Source organism: Carassius auratus, chromosome 41 (assembly GCF_003368295.1).
Source record: "Carassius auratus strain Wakin chromosome 41, ASM336829v1, whole genome shotgun sequence".
NCBI lineage: Eukaryota > Metazoa > Chordata > Actinopteri > Cypriniformes > Cyprinidae > Carassius > Carassius auratus.
The window spans coordinates 16,154,378-16,176,589 of NC_039283.1; the positions used below are offsets into that span (position 1 = coordinate 16,154,378).

Genomic DNA, 22,212 nt, shown 5'->3' on the forward strand with positions numbered 1-22,212 from the left:
TTTCTTTGCTACCTGGCTCCCTTTCCAAGTTGCATGAACTGCATCAACTGACATTTCTCCTGAACATGAGGACACATACCATTCTATATCCAGAGGATAACAAGAGAGAGTGTCAGCATCTATATTTTCCTTTCCTGGTCTATACTTGATGTCAAAATGGAAATCAGACAATTCTCCCACCCAACGGTGGCTCATCACATAGGTCAGGGGGTATTATCAGTGTACACAGTGAAGTGAGGCGCATAAAACAGATAATCCAGGAATTTCTCACATATATCCCACTTTAAAGCTAGGAATTCAAGCTTGCCAGAGTGAAGATTGTAATTTTTCTCTGCTGGACAAAGAGTTCTGGATCCATAAGCAATGACCCTTAACTTTCCGTTTTGCCATTGATAGAGAACTGCCCCCAAACCCTTCTGAGATGCATCAGTATGGAGAGTAAAGGGCGAGTTGAAATCAGGATAAGCCAGCACAGGTGGATGGGTAAGAATGTCAATCAGTGTTCCCAGGGTGTTCTTGTGTTCTTCAGTCAAGACCACTGGTTTTTTAAAAGGAAGATGGTTAAATTTCCCTTTGGTTTTGTTGTTTCTTTCCATCCGTCTATCTGTATTATTGTTCTTTACTTGCAGAAGATTATAGATGGGTTTGGCCATTCTAGAGAATTCCTGGATGTATGAATCCCAGTAATCTTCGCACTTCTCCAATGGTGCTTGGTGACTTTTCTCCAAGTGACAAAATGGCGATGATGTCTTTGGTATCAATGCGGGCACCTTCAGCAGAAATGAGTCGTCCCACATAGTGAACCTCTCTTTTGAAGAATTCACATTTTTTTGGTCTAAGTTTCACCCCATGCTGTTGTAGTGCTTTTAAGACCCTTCTAAGTATTTTAAGGTAGTCTTCAAAATTCTTTGCATAACAGAGTATGTCATCCAGGTAAGGTATGCAAAAATCATCTTGAAAGGAGTCCAGCTTCTCTTCCGTGCTCCTCTGGAATGCAGCAGGTGCATTGGTCAGCCCAAAAGGAATCTTCTCTTTTGCTCTCAAGGTCGGATTTCTTTCCTCTCCTCCCTGCCTTTCCTTGCTTCGCTTGTTTTTCTCTTGTCTTGTCTACTTGAGAGACTCTCTCTGCACTGCTCTCCTAAACTGGAATATGGATTTGATAAATTGGTCTCTCAACGCAATTGACACCATCTTCTCGACGAGAAGCCTGGGTTCGGGGGAACCTGACTGTCCTGCCAGAACGTTTGCAGCTGGCTACACGATGGATGCATGGGTGAATTGGCGGGTCGTGTGTCTGGCGGCTCTTTCCGTGGAGGACATTAAAGACATCTACCTATTCGGAACCATGATAACAGGTCTTCTGCTGATTGGATTAGGCTTTGCCCTGGGTTATTGGAAAATTAAGAAGATGGGAATAGCTGTCCAAAGCCTCACAAGGCTGCCCGTCATGATTGAAGTAGTGGGCAGAGCGGTCAGCATTGAGACTGAGACTATTAACCGCAATATGGATAACATCACGAAGAAGCTCACGGATTTGGAAAAGAAATTGGAGAATTTGGAGACCAATGGACAATGAACAATCATAGTGACCGTGAAAAGAAATGCGGCTACTAGACCAAAAACTGGTATCTTATCTTCTTTTGGCTTTCTCTACCAGCTTTGGCTGGATGACAAAAATCTCCAAGGCGAGCAGGGCAGCTTGACTTCTCTTGCATTCCTAAACCCTCTCCCACAGACACCTGCTGATTGTTGACTCTGTCTAGGACCTGACCAAGGACGTCTCCATGGCAACTTGCTGTGACGCTGTATAATCTGCGGACTGAGGCATCTAGAGAGAGTCTCAACTCTCCAGGCCTACAAATACACAAACTCTTACACATATACAGATATGCATTCACCCTCCCAACCCCCATCCCCCGCCTTTGCCGCTTTGTACCGCCAGTCTGGCAGGTGGGTCTGTGACTAGCGCTTTTCAGCTGCTGGACCGGATGGCTGTTTGCCTGCGCTGGATTACCTCAACCCCCCCCAAGTTCCATACCCATTTGCAAAGTCGTGTGTCTATGGTGTATTGATTATGTGTTTTTTGTGCTGAGGTGTTTTTCCTGTTCTCATACTGTGCTCCCATAAGGAGCATAGTCTGGGTGTTGTTGTTTTTTCTCCTCACTTCCCTAATGTTATGCTGTATTTCTTCCTCAAATACCCTGTCTTCCTGTCCTGTCTACCCCACTGTCATATTGTATTAATGTATGTATGGACAGGTTGATGGCTAATTTCACTGGTACTTGTGACTAGCGACAATAAAGGGCTACTACTACTACTTAACCACTCATATAACCCTTGTGATGTAATGAAAGCTGTCAGATGTTGGGATCCCTCAGCCATAAACCCTTGGTGGTATGCCTTCCCTTGGTCAATGATGGAAAACTAGCTGTAACCCCCTAAAGTATCTGTAATATCTTGTATACGAGGCAAAGGATGTCTTTCTGGTACTGTTTTCTTATTAAGTGAACGGTACTCAATTCAAAGTCTAAGTGAACAATCTTTCTTTCTTACGCACACAACAGGAGCAGAGTATGGTGGTTACTTGGACTTAACCATCCAACCTCTAACCAACAAGTCTTGAATGTACTCCTTGACTTCCTGATAGAGTGGTTTAGGCACAGAGGCATACTTTCTTTGCACAGGTATGTCATCCTTCAATGTAATGGCCATCTGCAGACTAGGAATGCATCCTGTCATCATTGTCACATGCAAAAGCTACTGACTCTTCATAAAGCAGTTCTTTCACGTGTTCTTGCTGTTCATTACTGATGTGGCTTAGATCAACTGGAGGATGCCAAAGTGTTGGAGGATTTCTTCCTTCATCCTTGGTACCAGCACGGGACTCCAAGCTGTTTACTTCCACATACAAAGGTTGAAAATCTGCAGGACTGCTGCTTTCACCTAGATGAGACTGGAGAAAATTGTCATGTCATGTCAAAAATATGCCATTACAAAAGAATAAAAACAAAATGAAAATCGCACAAATTTAACAGGGTCTTCAAATATGCTTCATTCTTTGTTAATGTTTTTCAAAGATTCGTTTTCGCTAATCGTGGATTCTGAATGCATTGCCACAGATTCCACTTATGCTTCGCAGTTTTTCATTTGGTGTTTTGACACAATCCTCTCATGGGGGCGAGCTTAACAGTGATCTACTCTGATTGGATAGTGAGCTTTTGATGGACAGTTGCTCTCTGACCGGGTAGTACAGACGCCACTCAGTGGCGTGCATATTGGAAAGCTCTCATGGTGATTTGAATTACTAAATATGTAAATAATATTTGACCTTCAATCGTCTCAGTCCGTAAAGATGTGCTCTTGTCCTTCATTGCAGCTTGAAGTAAGCTTGTGTTGCTGAATGACAATAATAACCCGCAACAAACTGTTGCACACTGTAACATGAAAAACTTGTATCGATGTTATTGGTTACTTCAGTTACACAAGCTTACTTCAAGCTGCCTTGAAGGACAAGAGGAGGAGGAAACCGATGCTGCTTCGTGTAACTCCTGAGAGCTCATCTTTACAGACTGAGACGATCGAAGGTCAAATATTATTTACTGATATTTTCGTTTGAACCAAAATGTAATGTTTTTCATATGTACTGAGAAGCCTTGCAAAATCTTACACTTGATAAACAAACCAATATAATCCCAAAGTTTCTGAGTGTAGTGACATGACCAAAATAAGTGTGCAGTTTCTTCAGAACTCGAACAAAAAGAGCTTGTAAGATCAATGTCAGATTTAAATCTTTGTATAAACTTCTTTACAGGGTAAAACCTGTGTATGAGCTTAAAAGAAATTTCTTTCACTTTGTCTGTGAAATATTTTTTTTGCGGTAGAGACCAGATTTAATCAGCTTTCCAATATGCGCGCCACTGAGTGACGTCTGTACTTCCCAGTCAGAGAGCACCAGTCCATCAAAAGCTAACTATGTTTATTTATTTTTTTTGTTTATTTTTTTCATTTTCATTTTGTTTTTCTTGAAAAAAAAAATTGGAAAAAGTTACATTCAGTTTTATAAAGTTACATTCATTTTTATTGAACCAAATGTAATTCCATATCCCTTTAGCCTCTTTACACGTTACTCCCTTCCTGAAGAAAGTGCTCTGCAGCCCCTAGGTTCAAAATCACTGGACCAGGCATCTTCAGAGTAACGCTGATCCCGGACGACTAGGCCCCAAAATATGTTACAGGTCCCGGGCAGTCGGGAAAACTGTAAGAAGTAATCAACTTGACATTAAATGAGAAAGAGAGACAAGAATTAGTTGTTTCCTTAACGGTCCTCTTTGTTGTCTTTTAATACACATAAACATTTGTATTTCAGAGTCAGTAAGACACTTTGATTCACAAAATGATTCCTAAACATGTTGGTAAAAAATAATACACACTGAATAGATCAAATAAACAATAAATAAATGATAGCAACCTTAACCGAATGTACCTAATTCTTAAAACTGGCCTGAATTCAGAAAACAACTCAAGTAAGTATTTCAGGTAAGTGATACATGTGTAAACTTTTCTATGTTATAATGTAAGTGTCTCAAAATTAGTAATAAAATAAAAAATAACAAATTGTTTGGACATTAAAATATGCAAATTACAGTTTGGTACGACATTTGATTAATTTAACTAACCTTGACATTAAATGAAAGAGAGACAAGAATTGTAGTTGTTTCCTCTTCGTCATGATAACTCTACTCCCTCAACTTTCACCCAGAGTGCAGAAAATGCAGCTGAACTACACAGTGCAAACTCATCATATATTTAAATAATTAAAATAAAACTTATATACACACATGTAAATAGAAAGGAATGTGTAAAAATAAAAAAAATAATTTGTGACCCCAAACTATATGTAGGGTGATCACAATTATTATAACTATATGTTAAATATATTTATTTATATATACTTATTTTTATTTATTATACATGAATTAAAAAAAAATGTGTACAGAGTTTTACATTTACGATTGACCGACCATCTGTCCACGGTGTTTCCCCTGCCTGAGATGCTAAAATAGGCCTCAAATCTCCATGGCCCTACAGAGGATAAGTGGTTTGGAGAAGGTATGGATAGATTTATAGTATGTTACACTTTCTTTTCTCTCAGGAGGATAATCCAACGGGCTCTCCAGTCAGCTCTGGATTATTCAGTGCTCAGCTCTGCTCTGATGATGATGATGATGGATGATCATTCCAGCACAGGGCCGTCGCTAGTGGGGTGAAAGGTGGTGACATTTATAGGGGCCCACGGCCGAGGGTGGGCCCCCGGCGAACACAACCGTCTGGCTCAGGCCAGCCTACAAAGACGCTCAGGACAGTTGACAGAATGCTGCTGTTTGTCATCACGAAAGCGTATAATTTTCACGTGTTATTAAGCCTTGCCAATTTAACCATTCAAAAGAGTTTAAACCATTCAAACACAAGACGTGGAAAAGCTGAACTGAGTAGCTGGTTACTCGCATGCTGTCACAGACAACAACACTGAAACAAGCTCTCCTTTGCAAAGTTCTCTTTTAAGTTCCTCCTGTACCTGAAAGAACAAAAACAAATCACAGTTTAAACAAACAGAAAAGGATGTGTAAGAGCCCACTTCAGCACCGCGGTGTTCAGGGCTCACGCTGAGAGAGGCGTCTCAAAACACCGAAATTGTCTGTTTTTGCTCTTGTACCGACAAATACATAGAAAATACCCGTCTTCGATAGTATGTTCGAAAAAACTGTTAGTTATGTATTAAGTGAAAGTAAACTGTTTAGAAAAAAAAGTATGTGTATTATATTGGATGCATGTTGTCTCTTAAAGTGACCGCGCCTAATTTAGCTTCGAGCTGCTGTAATGTTAATCCAGTGAAAGAAAAATGAAAAAATTAAAATGAAAGAAATATAGATTTATTTTTACTAGTACGTGCAGGACACTATCAATTAATGTATGTAAGTGAGCATAGCAAAATAAAAGGGGCAGCTGTGGCCTAATGGTTAGAGAGTTGGACTTGTAACCCAAATGTTGCAGGTTTGAGTCTCGGTGCTGGCAGGAGTTGTAGGTGGAGGGGAGTGAATGAACAGCGCTCTCTTCCACCCTCGATACTCATGGCTGAAGTGCCCTTGAGCAAGGCATTGAATCCCCAGTTGCTCCCCGGGTGCTGGATATCCAGCTGCCCACTGCTCTGGGGGTGTGTTCATGGTGTGTTCACTGCTGAATGTGTGCACTTGGATGGGTTAAATGCAGTGCACCAAATCTGAGTATGGGTTACCATACTTGGCAAATGTCACAACATAGTGTGAACTGTGACATACTATACCCAAAAAAAATTCATACAGTTTACTACTAGAGAAATTGATAAATAAAATAGATATATTTGGGACCAAAATTTATTCAGACACTTTGACCTTTTACGTGTTTTATTTTTTTTTATTTTTATTTTTTAGAAATGCTAATGCAACCTTTTCACACCATAGACTTAACAAAATTAATCATTGCTTGGTAATTGGTCAACAAAGTATTGACAGTTGTCTGAAGTTTTGTTTGATTGTAATCCATTACATATCTTTCTATCAAATTTATCTGATATTATCAAGATTAATTTGTTCTGACAGTTTAACTCTTGAGTTCTTGTAAAATGTTATTACCATTTTTGAAACTATAGCAAATAAACTGATAATGTGAGAAATGTTGAACGTGTCTGAATAAATTTTGGTTTGACTGTATATTTAATTACAGTGCTATTTTACATTTAAACACTTGCAAACATGAAAAAACGTAAACAAATAAACAGAATGAACATACAAATTAAACACATTCAAACAGGGCACATTTGTACAATCTGCACCAGGGCCCCACTGACCCCAGCAATGGAACCTGCTCCAGCATAACCTCCATCAACCAGTTCCTGCTAAAGACTGAGAGTGGAATCTGTGGAATGGTGTGTGGATGAGAGCTGCCCCTTCGATAAAAGGAAAATAACTTGTGCTTCATTTTTGGACACAAAAATGATAAAATTCATAGTAGAGAGTGAATGCTTTTGTTTTTCACTCTTGAGCTTTAACTGCTTCTCCACATCACCATAATTACTGTATAAACAAGATGTGCAGTCTCAGTTAAATTATTTTCTGTCCATAAATCAGGAAAATGGCTTTTCACTCTTTGAGACGCCAAACATTTTCACTGTCACTGAGTCAAATGGATTTCTGACATGACTTTGTTATTCATTTAGACATCAGTTCTACCTTAGATGGTCACTTTAGTTTGAGTGTAAAACTCTACTCTGTTTAGAGTTGAAGCCAGTTAGTAATTGAATTGAACTTCCTCTGAAATTAACAATTTAGACAATTTGAAACCCTAATATTTAAATTTAACTTATGTAATTAGGGATAAACTGAAGAAATAAGAAACTTTCTTCTGTATAAAGTGAATGAATACGGATGGAGGGAACTAAGTTTCCAATGCCTGATTATGAGCAATGACGATTTCATTAGATGAATGTTAAGAGAGGGAAATAAAAATTGCAGTTTTGTACATATTTCCAAAAATTTAATTTTTATTCTTTTCTTTTTTTTTACAGTATAACATGGCAAAAGTAACACAAAGGGGGGAAAAAAAACCTTAATGATCCAAAAACTGCATCCTACTTCCTGTTACTGTTTCACAGTTCTTAGAGATGAGAAATCAAGGTTTAGAAAGGGATATTTCATACTCTGCTTAGACTTCAGCTTTTAATAGGCATTTATAGGGAAAGTTTATTTCTTTAAATATGTTATCTTAAAAATAACTAACTCCTATAGCTAATTGTTTTAATTATTAACAATAGCACGTCTCTAATTTTGCACAGAACACATTTCCTACTTTAGCTCTTCAAAAACAACTGTGTGAAGGTAAAAGGTTTTGTGGCCTGTGCTCTTATTGAGTTGTTTTGCAGTGAGCTACACTCAAAACTATCTATTAGATGGGGTGTTTTTAATCTTCAAACTGCATTTCTATACTTTTACATCTAACGGCAGCTTTCTAATACACCTGCTATTATAAGATCTAAAAGTTGCAAATATGACAGGTGAAAACTCCCCATCGCTCACTGAAGGCCTCTATATGATCACAGAATTAGACCATATTTCCTACTTCCGCATTAAATTTGGAGTAACTGAAAACAGCTCTATGAAAGTGAAGTTATGTGGCTTGTGCTCATATAGTGTTGAGCTGTCCAGCAGTGAGCATCTGTATATGATGAAGAGTTTTCAGCTTTCTTATTTCCAACTCCTGTATCTTCTAACAGCAGCATTATTAGAATGTAAAGGTAAGTGTCTTTTATATGAAATCAAATTCATTTAACCAACATACAAACAAGAAGTATGAATATAATCAATGGACTGTGGGTGTTTAAATGTGACACGGATGTAAATATGATCAATGTAATTCATAAGTTACATAATTGTACTTTTTTTTTTACATTTCAGTTGATCTCAATTCATATTAACAATTGTGCTAACAAATGTGTTCTGTTAGTAAGTGTATACAACTTGAGTTTTGAAGAATAAAATGGTGTCACTAAGGACAGTCTTTGTTTTTAAATAATTTGTGTGTGTGTGTGTGTGTGTGTGTGAGCAAAGATTAACCCAGATAACATATTTATATAAAAGTCAGTTTAGGAATTTAATATTGTTTTACACTGGCAACCAAGAAGATCATTTAAGAAAAATATGTATTTATTATTATTATTATTAATTAATTAATTTATTTATTTTTGTAAATCCTTTGGTGCTTCCTGTCTTTCTACAGTATGTCCCAGTTCTCTCAGTAGGTCTCATTTATCTTTTTTATTCCCTTTTAGCTGAAACAGATAGACCCTGCAAACAGGTTCATCAGTTGAACATATGCCATTTACTTGGTGACAGCATGTCTATTTCCTGCCAAACAACAACCCACCCGCTGGATTCTCTGACAGTCAAACTACGCAGTATCAACCAAGATAAAGTCATCCTGATGTATCCAGACATCTCTCCAGCATCAGAGCACCAGAGATGGTCTGTGAGGAATGATGCTGGAAATGTTACACTTGATCTGAAAGACATCAGATCATTCGATGGTGGTCTTTATGACTGTCAGGTCTACAAGAATCAGGACTGCCTTCAAACAACTCGATTTAACCTGAGTATTATAAGTGAGAATGCAGATGTTTTAAACAAGCTAATAACCACCATTGGAGAACCATACACATGTATAATATGCCTACTTCTGTGTTTCTCTTGTTTCAGAGTGTAAACCTTTGAACCCTGTCCATGCAATGATAAACTCTTCAGTGTTGCTGCCATGCTCTGAACATCCTCTACAAAACAGAACTGCACCAGTCACTTGGAAAGTTGTTAATGGTCACCAATCAACAGATATATACCAGTATCGCGCTCCATACAAGCCCTCAAGCAGCACAGAGAGACCCCCGGACCCCTTGTACATGAGAGCGAAACAACTAAACAACGGATCTTTGCTTATAAGGAATGCAGTACAAACTGATGAATTGCGGTATTTGTGCAGAGTGAATGAAAAAACCTGCTATGAGATGAGGCTGGTGATGAAAAGTGTGTTTTCAATATTTTTATCCCTAAAGACTCAAACCAGACTCTTTGACAGACATCGATTAGACTGAAAGATTAAGTTAAGCTATGCTAATAAATGTGAATTGTTGTGATGGGTTAGTCAAAATATTTTTGGATTATTGTGGTAATAAATATGATAAATATTTAAGTTAAATATATCTAGATGGGGTTTAGATTAAAATCATTTTGTGGTGATTATATCCTGTGGTTAAACTGTCTGTTTGTTAATATAGTAGTACTGTAGATGTGAATGTCCCACTTTTTATACAAGCTTGTTAATGTTTTTATACCAGCTGGAAAATATGGGTTAACATTTGTATTACTGTCTAAAATATATATATGATATGATGGATACATTTCCTACTGTAAAAATGTTTTGTATTTTGATTACAGATGATAAAACATTTTATTCAACAATTTTGGGAAAACTTTCCACTACATTGTTATCCACAGGTACTGAATTTATTTGATTAAAAGAAAAACCCTAATCAGTCTGACTAATGTACATTTAAGTATCTCTCTTTTTTTTTTTTTTTTTTGATCACAGATGCTCCAACCACAGCTGCTGACAATACGGCTGGGCAAACTGAAGCCAAGAACAATGAGAGTGAAACTTATCTGACAGTATTAGTGATGACAACAGTAGTGTCTCTGTGTGTCCTCATATCACTGACCATCTGTGTCATTCTTTATTTCCAAAAACAAAGTCACAAAACCAACAGTCAAAGTAAGTCCACAACTGTTAATGTTTTAAGTTTTCTGAGTGTGTTGCTATAAGACATGAAATACACACAGCTCATATCATTACATCCTGGTGATGAGACCCTCATGTTAGAATGAAAGTCACATTATGATAGCTGATCAGATAGTAAAGTACTTATTTTATTTATTTATTTAGTTGATTTGAACTGCTGGACTACCGTACATTATTCAATCATTCCAAGAGGTAAGTGATATTCATAGTAAGCTCTTGTGCAATAAGTGTATTTGATGAAGTGTATTTAATAAAAGTCTTTTACTTGCAGGGTTTGATGGTCCATTCTGTTTTTTAGAGGAACATTACAACTGAATCATGACTGTAAGTTAAGTCATTAATTTTATATCTGTCCTGAACTACATAAAAAGTTAATTGGTACATCAAATTGGTTTGGACTAATTTACGTTCTTCTTTCTAATATTATATATATATATATATATATATATATATATATATATATATATATATATATATATATATATATATATATATATATCATAAATTCATATAATATAACTTAATAACATGGACACACATATATACTGTTTATGCAGCACACATATGCATATATGCATGATTTAATGTTTTTTTTTTCTTTATCTCCCAACAGTTGCTGTGAACAAACAGAAGCTCCTGCATGTGAAGCAGAGGACAAATATTTAATGTGCTTTTGTTGTTGTTGTTGTTTTCTTTAAATAAGGAATGATTCTCAATCTGGGGAAAATTCTTTAATATGAAATTTCATGCTGCTTTTATCGCAAAAGATCACTTTTTAATTGAATGACGATTTACCGAACAGTCGATTGCTGTCAAAAGACAAAACATAACTGTCAGGGTTATGTGTGTTTTTGCTCTCTGTGATCCAGTTTCTGTCTCCGTTGATTGTGTTAATTTGATTCCAGGTGTGTATCTTTCTTGCTCATTTACCCGGTGTTTAAAAGCCCTAGTCCTTTCAATCAGTGTTGGTTGGTTCTGAATGTCTTTAAATGTGTTCCTCTGTCTCCTACTGTCCCCTTGGATTGGACTATTAAATTATTAAAATACATATTGAAGAACTCATCGTTCCTTGCTCTCCGAGTGTATTGTGACAGTATCAGGCTTGTGATGCATTTTTATACAGGACACACTGTAAGAGACACATAATGACAACTCTTCTGTAGAATGACTCTTGGATTTACTTCTACTTTTTCTGCACATATTCTTTGATATAATGTTTGTATTGCAATAAACTATTCTGAAAAGACTTATATTTGTGTTCCATCATATGACTTAAGTTATTCCCTCTATTGTATTTTTTTTCTGTAACATACCATTTAGCAGAATAATGGTTTTGTACATTCAAAAAATGAACTAAAAATGGCTATGTCCACTCTTACATTAAAAATAAAATTTAAAGAACTTTTTCTCTGGAAAACATGCACATAGAAAATATTGCTGTTTTGTTTATAATTTTCAACTCATTTGAACCCATTGATGATTCTGATCATCCTGACAAATTATGGATCTAAATAACAAGTTTGCAAGACAGAAACACATTTACAAGATTAATAAATATAAACGGGAGTGAGGCAGCACTGATCCTCTACAAAAAATTATAGTTGCTCTGCAACATTTCACATTAAAACTCAGAATCTGAACTATCTCAGAGCATAAGAAAACTCTCAACACACTTCAGGACATCCTAAGTTTCAAGCACATAGCTTTAAGTGTTTTTGCAGAGAGAAGAGCTCTGTGGTGTCCTCTCAGCGACGGTTGGAGAGGAAACTAAAGGAGCTGAACATCACCCTGGATGAGGAGAGACAGCAGCACACAGAGCAGAGAGACCAGGTGAAGAATACACACGTTACATATGCAAATATAAAGCAGTGTGTGATGATCGGTGTGTGTTAGAGACCCGTGGAGTGTTTCTGTGTTTAATGCTGTGTGGTTCTTCAGCTGACTCTGCGTGTGAAGGCTCTGAAGAGGCAGGTGGATGAAGGAGAGGCAGAAGCAGAGCGGCTGGAGGGATTGAGGAGGAAGGCCATCAGAGAAATGGAGGAGATGCAGGAACAGAAGGAGGCGCTGCAGTCCAAAGTCACGGCACTAGAGAATGAGCTCAAGTAAGTGTGTGTGACTGAGAGAGAAGATAATGGTGGAGTATAGAATTTTTCATATAAATACGTTTTTTAATAGAAAGCAGTTATATCTGGTTTGCCATTTTGATGTGCTTGGTGAAGTATTCAGAATATGATTACAGTATATGCATGTACAGTATGAAGTCTATTATTTTATAATGTAATGTTCACTGAAGCCTGCAGAGGGCAGTGTGGGTCTCTTAAAATACTGGGGTGTCCAGACTGCTCACATTTCTAATTTCTTAAAGTCTTTACCTCTCCATACCTCACTCACAAATACTTTTCCCTCAGATGTTGTGAAAAATCGCTCTCACTCCCTGTTCATCTCATCATATGCACATCCTGGAAATCACAGAATCTCTTTATAAATTTGTCAATCTCAACCTTTTGACTCCAAAGAGTGTTGATATGTGTTATTTAATTAACCACAACACATTTTTGATTCCAGATCTTTCAAGAACCACTGCTCCAAATAATGGCAAAACATATATTAAAACAATACAGTTTTTTTCAGTCGCTAACAAGCATTTGTCCAAGCAGTTGTCACATTTTCAAAACTCTAAACACAATTAGCACAGCATCTGTCTATTGTGGCCATACCATTCACACATTTCATGTCGTTTTCACACAATATGGAGTCATTGAACACATTTCCACAATGCTTACATTTTCTGAACAGGCAAGCTATACCTCCCAACAAAATTATGGATCGTTTTTGTAGTATTTACAAATGTTAACACACAACATCCCACAATAGCAAAAACAATGTTCCAAACCTTAGATACAGTATAAAAACCTCTGCTTCTGCAATGATATCAGTTCAAAAACAATATATCTTAGCTGATTTATGTTGTGTAAATTGGGCAAACCACAAGTGATTCCAATCCGGCTTAGACTCAATGGCAGGGGTTATTTTTTTCTATTACATTGACACTTATACAATAAAAGGAGGACTTTGAAGAGTGATATTTTTGGAAACAGAAACAGAAAAAGACAAACACTGTAATGTATGGACGAGGAAAAGTAAGAGCAAGGGGCCCAGTGAGAGGAGCAGGAGCAGTGAAAGATGCAGTGAGAGGACCAGGAGCAGTGAGAGGAGCAGTGAGAGGAGCAGGAGCAGTGAGAGATGCAGTGAGAGGAGCAGGAGCAGTGAGATATGCAGTGAGAGGAGCAGGAGCAGTGAGAGATGCAGTAAGAGGAGCAGGAGTAGTGAGAGGAGCAGGAGCAGTGAGAGATGCAGTAAGAGGAGCAGGAGTAGTGAGAGGAGCAGGAGCAGTGAGAGGAGCAGGAGCAGTGAGAGATGCAGTAAGAGGAGCAGGAGTAGTGAGAGGAGCAGTGAGAGGAGCAGGAGTAGTGAGAGGAGCAGGAGCAGTGAGAGGAGCAGGAGCAGTGAGAGATGCAGTAAGAGGAGCAGGAGTAGTGAGAGGAGCAGGAGCAGTGAGAGATGCAGTAAGAGGAGCAGGAGTAGTGAGAGGAGCAGGAGCAGTGAGAGGAGCAGTGAGAGGAGCAGGAGCAGTGAGAGATGCAGTAAGAGGAGCAGGAGTAGTGAGAGGAGCAGGAGCAGTGAGAGATGCAGTAAGAGGAGCAGGAGTAGTGAGAGGAGCAGGAGCAGTGAGAGGAGCAGTGAGAGGAGCAGGAGCAGTGAGAGGAGCAGGAGCAGTGAGAGGAGCAGGAGCAGTGAGAGATGCAGTGAGAGGAGCAGGATCAGTGAGAGATGCAGTAAGAGGAGCAGGAGTAGTGAGAGGAGCAGGAGCAGTGAGAGATGCAGTGAGAGGAGCAGGAGCAGTGAGAGATGCAGTGAGAGGAGCAGGAGCAGTGAGAGATGCAGTGAGAGGAGCAGGAGTAGTGAGAGGAGCAGTGAGAGGAGCAGGAGTAGTGAGAGGAGCAGGAGCAGTGAGAGGAGCAGGAGCAGTGAGAGATGCAGTAAGAGGAGCAGGAGCAGTGAGAGATGCAGTAAGAGGAGCAGGAGTAGTGAGAGGAGCAGTGAGAGGAGCAGGAGTAGTGAGAGGAGCAGGAGCAGTGAGAGGAGCAGGAGCAGTGAGAGATGCAGTAAGAGGAGCAGGAGTAGTGAGAGGAGCAGGAGCAGTGAGAGATGCAGTAAGAGGAGCAGGAGTAGTGAGAGGAGCAGGAGCAGTGAGAGGAGCAGTGAGAGGAGCAGGAGCAGTGAGAGATGCAGTAAGAGGAGCAGGAGTAGTGAGAGGAGCAGGAGCAGTGAGAGATGCAGTAAGAGGAGCAGGAGTAGTGAGAGGAGCAGGAGCAGTGAGAGGAGCAGTGAGAGGAGCAGGAGCAGTGAGAGGAGCAGGAGCAGTGAGAGGAGCAGGAGCAGTGAGAGATGCAGTGAGAGGAGCAGGATCAGTGAGAGATGCAGTAAGAGGAGCAGGAGTAGTGAGAGGAGCAGGAGCAGTGAGAGATGCAGTGAGAGGAGCAGGAGCAGTGAGAGATGCAGTGAGAGGAGCAGGAGCAGTGAGAGATGCAGTGAGAGGAGCAGGAGCAGTGAGAGGAGCAGGAGCAGTGAGAGATGCAGTGAGAGATGCAGTGAGAGGAACAGTGAGTGGAGCAGGAGCAGTGAGAGGAGCAGTGAGAGATTGTTTTTATTTTACCCCCCTTTTTTATCTGGGCTTTTTTGCTGTTGTTGTTTTTTGGTTCAGAATGCTGGTATGTGTTTCATGGATATTTTGTTCACTGTAAGCAATACTGTCAAACCTTTTCTGTTCTATCATACCGTGTTTCTACTGTACCTCCTGCAGTAAACAGTAAAGGAAAAAAAATAGCTTTTTACTGGAATGCTTTTGAATGTGAACATTACTGTACATTTGGACATACAGTTCCTAACCAAGAAATTTAGTGTAAAACAATGAATTTGCATGTTTTACATGCAAATACCTGCAAAACTGAGACTGAAAAGTCTATGCAGTTTTTGTAATGTCAACAATAGCCAGTATTTTGAAACCTGGTGTACTTTGATTGACTGCATGTACCTTTTGAAGTGAAAACAAGTGTTATTCTTTGACAGAATAATTTAATTTTGAGTCAGATTTCCAGTGTTTTGGTAAAGTTGGTGTGTGCAGAGAAAGATGTGTTCTATTTTGAAATGAAGACTTAGTATATATTTAACAAAATGTGTTTTTGAGAAGAAAATTATCCATTTGGCCAATTGTGTTTTGTAGGTGTGAGTCTGTGTTAAGAGTTTAGAAAAAGTATCTGAAGTATGGTTAAGCGCTTGTTAGCGATTGAAAAAAACTGTAATAAAAAAATCCAAATAGTAGTAGTAGTAATAATAATAATAATAATAATAATAATAATAATAATAATAATAATAACTGTACTGTATGTTTAATATATTTAATATATATTTATTTATATGCTCTGATGGATGATGGGTGATCATTCCAGCCGGACCTCCATCAACCAGTTCCTGCTGAAGACTGAGAGAGGAATCTGTGGAATGGTGCGTGAATGAGAGCTGCCCGTTGATAAAAGGAAAAGAATGTCTGCTTAATTTTTGGACACATAGTAACTTCAGACTGGCTGTAAAATTGATAATAGAGAGTGAAGGCTTTTGTTTCTCTCTCTTCTGCATTAACTACTTCCCACATCACCATAATTACTGTATAAACCTGATGTGCAATCTCAGGTTAAATTATTTTCTGTCCATAAAACAGGAAAATGGCTTTTCACTCTTTGAGACACCAAACATTTTCACTGTCACGGAGTCAAATAGATTTCAGACATAACTTTATAATTCATTTATACATCAGATCCACCTTAGATGGTCTTTTGTGAAAGAGCTTTAATGATCACTTTTTTGAGTGTAAAAAAATTAATAAATCAGTTTTAAAGTAGATCAGTTCAGAGTTGAAGCCATTTAGGAACTGAATTGAGAATATAACTCAATTCTTCTGAAATTAGCAATTAAGACAATTTGAGACCATAATATTTTAATTTAACTTAAGTATAGGGTGAATAAAGTGAATGAATACAGATAGAGGGAACTATGGAAGTTTCCAATGACTGATTTTGAGCACTGATGATTTCATTAGATGAATGTTAAGAGAGGGAAATGAAATTGCAGTTTAGTACATATTTCCAGAAATGTTTCTTTCTTTCTTACTTTTTTTATACAGTGTAACATAGCAAAAGTAACACAAAGGGAAATGCCTTTAACAATCTAAAACCTGCATCCTACTTGTGTTCCTGTTTTACAGTTCTTAGAGATGAAAAATCAAGATAATCAAAAGAATATTATTTCACTTAACTCATATAGCTAATTGTTTTAATTATTTAAAATGTGTGCAAAATTGCACGTCTCTAACATTTTGCACAGAACACATTTCCTACTTTAGCTCTTCAAAAACAACTGTTTGAAGGTAAAAGGTTTTGTGGCCTGTGCTCTTATTGAGTTGTTTTGCAGTGAGCTACTCTTGAAACTATCTATTAGATGGGGTTTTTTTTGTCTTCAAACTGCTTTTCTATACTTTTATATCTAACGGCAGCTTTCTAAAACATCTGCTATTATAAGATTTAAAAGTTGCTAATATGACCGCTGAAAACTCCCCATCGCTCACTGAAGGCCTCTATATGAGCACAGAATTAGACCATATTTCCTACTTCCGCATTAAATTTGGAGTAACTGAAAACAGCTCTATGAAAGTGAAGTTATGTGGCTTGTGCTCATATAGTGTTGAGCTGTCCAGCAGTGAGCATCTGTATATGATGAAGAGTTTTCAGCTTTCTTATTTCCAGCTCCTGTATCTTCTAACAGCAGCATTATTAGAATGTAAAGGTAAGTGTCTTTTATATGAAATCAAATGAATTTAACCACCATACAAATGAGAGGTATGCATATAGACACGGATGTGATGTGAATATGATCAATGTCATTCATAAGTTACGTAATTGTTACTTTTTTGTAAATTTCTGTTGATCACAATTCTTGTTAACAGATGTGCTAACAAATGTGTTCTGTTAGCTCGTGTATACAACTTGAATTTTAAAGCAATAAAGTGTGTCACTAAGGACAGTCTTTGTTTTAATTGTGTGTATTTGTGTGTTTGTGTGCAAAGATTAACTCGGACAATGTGTTTATCTAAAATTGATATTAAAGTCATTTTATGAATTTAATATTGGTATACACCGACAATCAAGAGGATCGTTTTTATTCTTTATTTATTGTTAACCCTTTGGTGGTTTCCTGTGTTTCTATGTCCCAGTTCTCTCAATATGTCTCATTTCTCTTTTTATTCCCTTTTAGCTGAAACAGATAGACCCTGCAAGCAGGTTCATCAGTTGAACATAAGCCATTTACTTGGTGACAGCATGTCTATTTCCTGCCAAACAACAACCCACCCGCTGGATTCTCTGACAGTCAAACTACGCAGTATCAACCAAGATAAAGTCATCCTGATGTCTCCAGACATCTCTCCAGCATCAGAGCACCAGAGATGGTCTGTGAGGAAAGATGCTGGAAATGTTACACTTGATCTGAAAGACTTCAGATTATCCGATAGTGGTCTTTATGACTGTCAGGTTTACAAGGATCAGGACTGTCTTCAAACAACTCGATTTAACCTGAGTAGTATAAGTGAGAATGCAGATGTTTTAAACAAGCTAATAACCACCATAAGAGAACCATATACATGTATAATATGCCTACTTCTGTGTTTCTCGTTTCAGAGTGTAAAATTCTGAACTCTGTCCATCCAACCCCAGGCTCTTCAGTGTTGCTGCCATGCTCTGAACATCCTCTACAAAACAGAACTGAACCAGTCACTTGGAAAGTTGTTAATGGTCACCAATTAACAGATATAAAACAGTATTGCACTCCAAACAAGCCCTCAAGCAGCACAGAGAAAGCCCCGGACCCCCTGTACATGAGAGCGAAACCACTTAACAACGGATCTTTGCTTATACTAAATGCAGTACAAACTGATGAATTGTGGTATCGGTGCAGCGTGAATGAAAAAACCTGCTATGAGACGAAGCTGGTGATGAAAGGTGTGTTTTCAATCCAATATTTTTAACCCTAATTTAGCATCAAATGGGCAAGAATGCCATTGTCCCAAATATCATTCGGCCACAAATCTGAATCACAATCAGAAAAGAGGTTTATTGCATGTTGACAGGAGCCTCCAGTGCCGAACAATGTACAGACATCATAAAATGTAAGGTAATAAAATTAAATATACCAGTAGTAAAGAGAACAGACATCAACAATACTAATTGTAACAGCTAATAATAATAGCTGTGGTAACATTTATGTTACCAACAACATGACTGTGCTATTGCTTTTGACAGATCAATAAACAAGTTAATTTATATTTTAATAACTTACATTTTGGCAACAAAATTGCCAGGTGGTCTAATTTTGCACCATCAACAAAAAATAGTTCCAAACAAAGCCAAACAAGAATGAATTGTTGTGTATTTGAGTAAGGCAGAAGTTTTATTTTGTTCCAGAATGAATCAGTGTGGTTCAAAGGGGCGGCTGATTGCGATTTCACTTTTTTAACATTAGTGTGTAATGTTCTGTTTGAGCATAAATAATATCTGCAAAGTTGCAGCGCTGAAAGTTCAGTGCAAAAGAAGAAGATGTCTTTTAAAATTCGGGCAGTTTAATGCCTACAAAAAGGGTTGGTATAGAACTACCACAAGTTACTTCCAAGGGTTTGTTACATCACAAACCCAGATAAACCCTGCCCCTGGAAACACACAACGAAGGGTCTGAGGCCATGTTGTGCTTTAGAAAAGAGGAAGAGAAAACTAGGGGTGGATGTAAAAATCTGTGCATATATGAATCGTGATTCTGTCTTCAAATGATTCTAATGGATTCACAAGTTTCAAAATCATATGTTCTAAAAGAGCAGTTCTCAATCCTGTTCCTCGTGTTGCCCAGCTTTGCACATGCTGTGCACCTCTCTCTCTCTCTCTCTCTCTCTCTCTTTCTCTCTCTCTCTCTCATTCACATCATCAGCTCAGTGAATACACTCATTTTCAGATAGCAATCAGTTGCGTTATACATAGAGGTGCGTGTGGTTGCCTTACTGTATTACAGCTTTAATCAAGCTTTCATAAATGTGTTTGTTACAACACCGTAGATCTAACTAAAATTTTTATTTACATTTTAGTTATAGCTCACAATACATCTCGTTACACAACACTGGCAATCATAGGTAAGACAAGTACCTGCTGTATATAATGTATGTGCATGTGTCTGATCAAAACAATCTAAACAAATGGATACATTTTAATATGCTTTTCTTTAATTGATCACAGCTGTTGTTCCAGCCTCTCCTGACGGTCTTGCTGGCCTGAGTGAAAGCAACAATCAGAGTGAAACAGTGACAACAAATCTGACAGTAGTAGTGATGACCACAGTAGTGTCTCTGTGTGTCCTCATATCACTGACCGTCTGTGCCATTCTTTATTTCAAAAAACAAAGGCGCAAAACCAACAGTCAAAGTAAGTCCAAAACTGTAGCCCTGAAAAGTTTGGGTTGTCACTGTCAGAGCAATGGCTTATTAGAAACAATAGAGGAAGTGATGACTGCTATGTCATCAGAACATAGTTTGTATGTCTATGTTGTACTTCCTGTTATATATTTATTCTTGACTGAACAGTTACTCAAATGGAAACCGGAATCAGCTAAATTGCAGCCCCTCTGTCATTTGCTCATTGTGCAGATGTTTTCCTCCAAATGAGTAAAGTTAAGAGTACATACTTCTGCAATTGTAAGATGTGCTATTAATATGTCAGTAAGGGAAAATTTAATTCTAAATTTATTAAGTATTCACGTTAGAGAGAAACATATTTAAACAATGTAACTTTTCTGCATGATGGTAAAGTCTTCTTATGTTTTATAGCCGAGTTAAACAGTCTTTTCTCTGTATATTACTCCCGTGTTGCAGAAGGTAAGTGGCATTCATGTTAAATGTTAAGATGTAAAATAAATAAATAAACTAAAATGATGACAATGATGTAACTGATTACAGTTTTTTTTTTTTTGGACAGGGTTTGATGTCCCGGTTTATTCTTTAGTTGAACGAAATGCAGGAACAATGACCACCTGTAAGTTACTGCACATACACATGCTTTATAAGTTATACACATGCTACACTGAAAATGTAACGTTTGGATTGATGAAATTACGTTAAAGTTTGTTTAAACAATACAGAATTTGCAAATGTAAACATGATTCAAACAATACATCAACTGATCTCATTACTCTTTAATAATGCCAGGTGGTGTCAAAATTAATTTTGGAACTTTATCTCCCAACAGTTGGTGCTGAACAGTCAGAAGCTCCGGCATATAAACCAGATGAAATGTATGAAAAGTTCCCATTTTGAAGTGAATAACGTTTTTTTTTTTTATGTTTTTTTGACATCATAGTCTTTGAGTAATCACTAATTACATGGCATTTGTCACAAATTATAATAAAGAGTAACATATTTTATACACAAATAGTTCTGGGTGACACTCTATTAGGCTCCTTGTAACTATGTTATCATGAGCTTTGAAATCATTTTTTTTTTTCAAACTCAACATAAAGACAGTCAAAACAACTGTAAGCCTTTTATCACATTCATGGATTTTCCTTGTTCCTAAGAACAGTGGACAGATTTCCTCATACTCAAGTAGGTGTGCTACCAGGAAAACAGATTATAGCCTAACTTATATAAAGCATACAAGAGCACTTCATTAAATGTTTAACCTTTTTGAGCTTTACAAAGAGGAGTCAAAATCCACACCCTAGACACACAGAGAGTATAGTATCACTGATCTGTGCCAGTCTGTGGAAAAGTATTGCTTAATATCAACTGTCGCACTATTGCTATTTACACATCACTGAAACTTTCTTTCAAAGGGAAGTCAGGTTTGTCTCTGGCAAATTTTCATGAATGACTTTGTATTACTTTGATTTATTTTATTTTATTTACTTATAACAACAAATTAAACAGTCTAAATGTAGATACAATTTGATGGCATTTGAAGACACTGCTGCATTTAGACACAATACTGACACTACTGGCAATAAACAGATCTGTTACTTTTATATTACTCCAAAAGCCATGGGTTTCTTTTTCAAATATAAATGCATCAAGAGATGTAAGCAAGTAGACAGCTTTTACAGTTCAGTTAGACATTACTACAAGTCTTGAGCTCAAAGGTTTTAAAGCTACTGTACATGGTGCTTATAATTTGATGCTGATATATCTGTAAATATCTACTAAGTTATCAGTTTACTAAAAAGTCAGGATAACATTGATGCCATTTTAAAATCGTCCTCTATAAAAACAAGTGATTGAGCATGTCATTGAAACCTTTACCCCTTGAAGGAATGACAAAGTGAAAGTTTTATTGACTTATAGAATAGGTCATTGTAGTTAAAAGAGAAAACCTGATAACCGGGGCGTGATACATTGTTATACACACATTCATATGAGAGACACAAATGGCAACTGTTTTGTATGGAATGACACCTGGATATTCTTTTATTTACTATTGTTTAACCTTTTTTTGCGATATAGAATTTAACAGAATTAATGCAATTTAACAACTAAACATGCTAGAAGAATGAGACATGTAAAGATAGGGATATAAATGGAAACATTTGGGTTTTTTGTTGTTCATTATCATCTGATCTTCCAGCTAAATTTATTCCCTCTATAGCGTATCTATGACTCTCCTTTATAATTGCTCATCGAACTCAAGCTCTCTT

At 37.5% G+C, this 22,212-nt stretch overlaps 3 protein-coding genes across 3 annotated transcripts; all 3 read left to right on the forward strand.

Moving 5' to 3' along the window:
- Positions 1 to 8,079: 8,079 nt before the first annotated feature.
- LOC113059576 (uncharacterized) lies at positions 8,080 to 9,668 on the forward strand. Its single transcript, XM_026228139.1, has 4 exons — positions 8,080 to 8,326; positions 8,861 to 9,190; positions 9,285 to 9,549; positions 9,635 to 9,668. Exons 1-4 carry the CDS (start codon positions 8,080 to 8,082, stop codon positions 9,666 to 9,668), a joined length of 876 nt encoding a protein of 291 aa, XP_026083924.1.
- Positions 9,669 to 10,695: 1,027 nt separating this feature from the next.
- LOC113059577 (cingulin-like) lies at positions 10,696 to 15,954 on the forward strand. The gene is made up of 4 exons (XM_026228140.1): positions 10,696 to 10,701; positions 12,103 to 12,207; positions 12,316 to 12,479; positions 15,888 to 15,954. The coding sequence occupies exons 1-4, from the start codon at positions 10,696 to 10,698 to the stop codon at positions 15,952 to 15,954; spliced, it is 342 nt and encodes a 113-aa protein (XP_026083925.1).
- Positions 15,955 to 17,030: 1,076 nt separating this feature from the next.
- On the forward strand, positions 17,031 to 21,367 carry LOC113059578 (uncharacterized). Its single transcript, XM_026228141.1, has 8 exons — positions 17,031 to 17,277; positions 17,746 to 18,075; positions 18,168 to 18,488; positions 19,619 to 19,663; positions 19,767 to 19,952; positions 20,354 to 20,401; positions 20,502 to 20,558; positions 20,772 to 21,367. Exons 1-8 carry the CDS (start codon positions 17,031 to 17,033, stop codon positions 20,837 to 20,839), a joined length of 1,302 nt encoding a protein of 433 aa, XP_026083926.1. The 3' UTR covers positions 20,840 to 21,367.
- Positions 21,368 to 22,212: the final 845 nt, after the last annotated feature.

What these genes read in the sequence shown, in the direction of transcription:
- LOC113059576 (XM_026228139.1), top strand. Translation starts at nt 8,080, where the DNA reads ATGACAGGTGAAAACTCCCCATCGCTCACTGAAGGCCTCTATATGATC. An exon ending in AGCATTATTAGAATGTAAAG is followed by an intron (nt 8,327 to 8,860) that starts GTAAGTGTCTTT and finishes ATTCCCTTTTAG; the next exon opens with CTGAAACAGATAGACCCTGC. An exon ending in GTACAAACTGATGAATTGCG is followed by an intron (nt 9,550 to 9,634) that starts GTATTTGTGCAG and finishes TTATCCCTAAAG; the next exon opens with ACTCAAACCAGACTCTTTGA.
- LOC113059577 (XM_026228140.1), top strand. An exon ending in ACACAGAGCAGAGAGACCAG is followed by an intron (nt 12,208 to 12,315) that starts GTGAAGAATACA and finishes GTGGTTCTTCAG; the next exon opens with CTGACTCTGCGTGTGAAGGC. An exon ending in GCACTAGAGAATGAGCTCAA is followed by an intron (nt 12,480 to 15,887) that starts GTAAGTGTGTGT and finishes TGATCATTCCAG; the next exon opens with CCGGACCTCCATCAACCAGT.
- LOC113059578 (XM_026228141.1), top strand. Translation starts at nt 17,031, where the DNA reads ATGACCGCTGAAAACTCCCCATCGCTCACTGAAGGCCTCTATATGAGC. An exon ending in TTACTCCCGTGTTGCAGAAG is followed by an intron (nt 20,402 to 20,501) that starts GTAAGTGGCATT and finishes TTTTTTGGACAG; the next exon opens with GGTTTGATGTCCCGGTTTAT. An exon ending in TGCAGGAACAATGACCACCT is followed by an intron (nt 20,559 to 20,771) that starts GTAAGTTACTGC and finishes ATCTCCCAACAG; the next exon opens with TTGGTGCTGAACAGTCAGAA.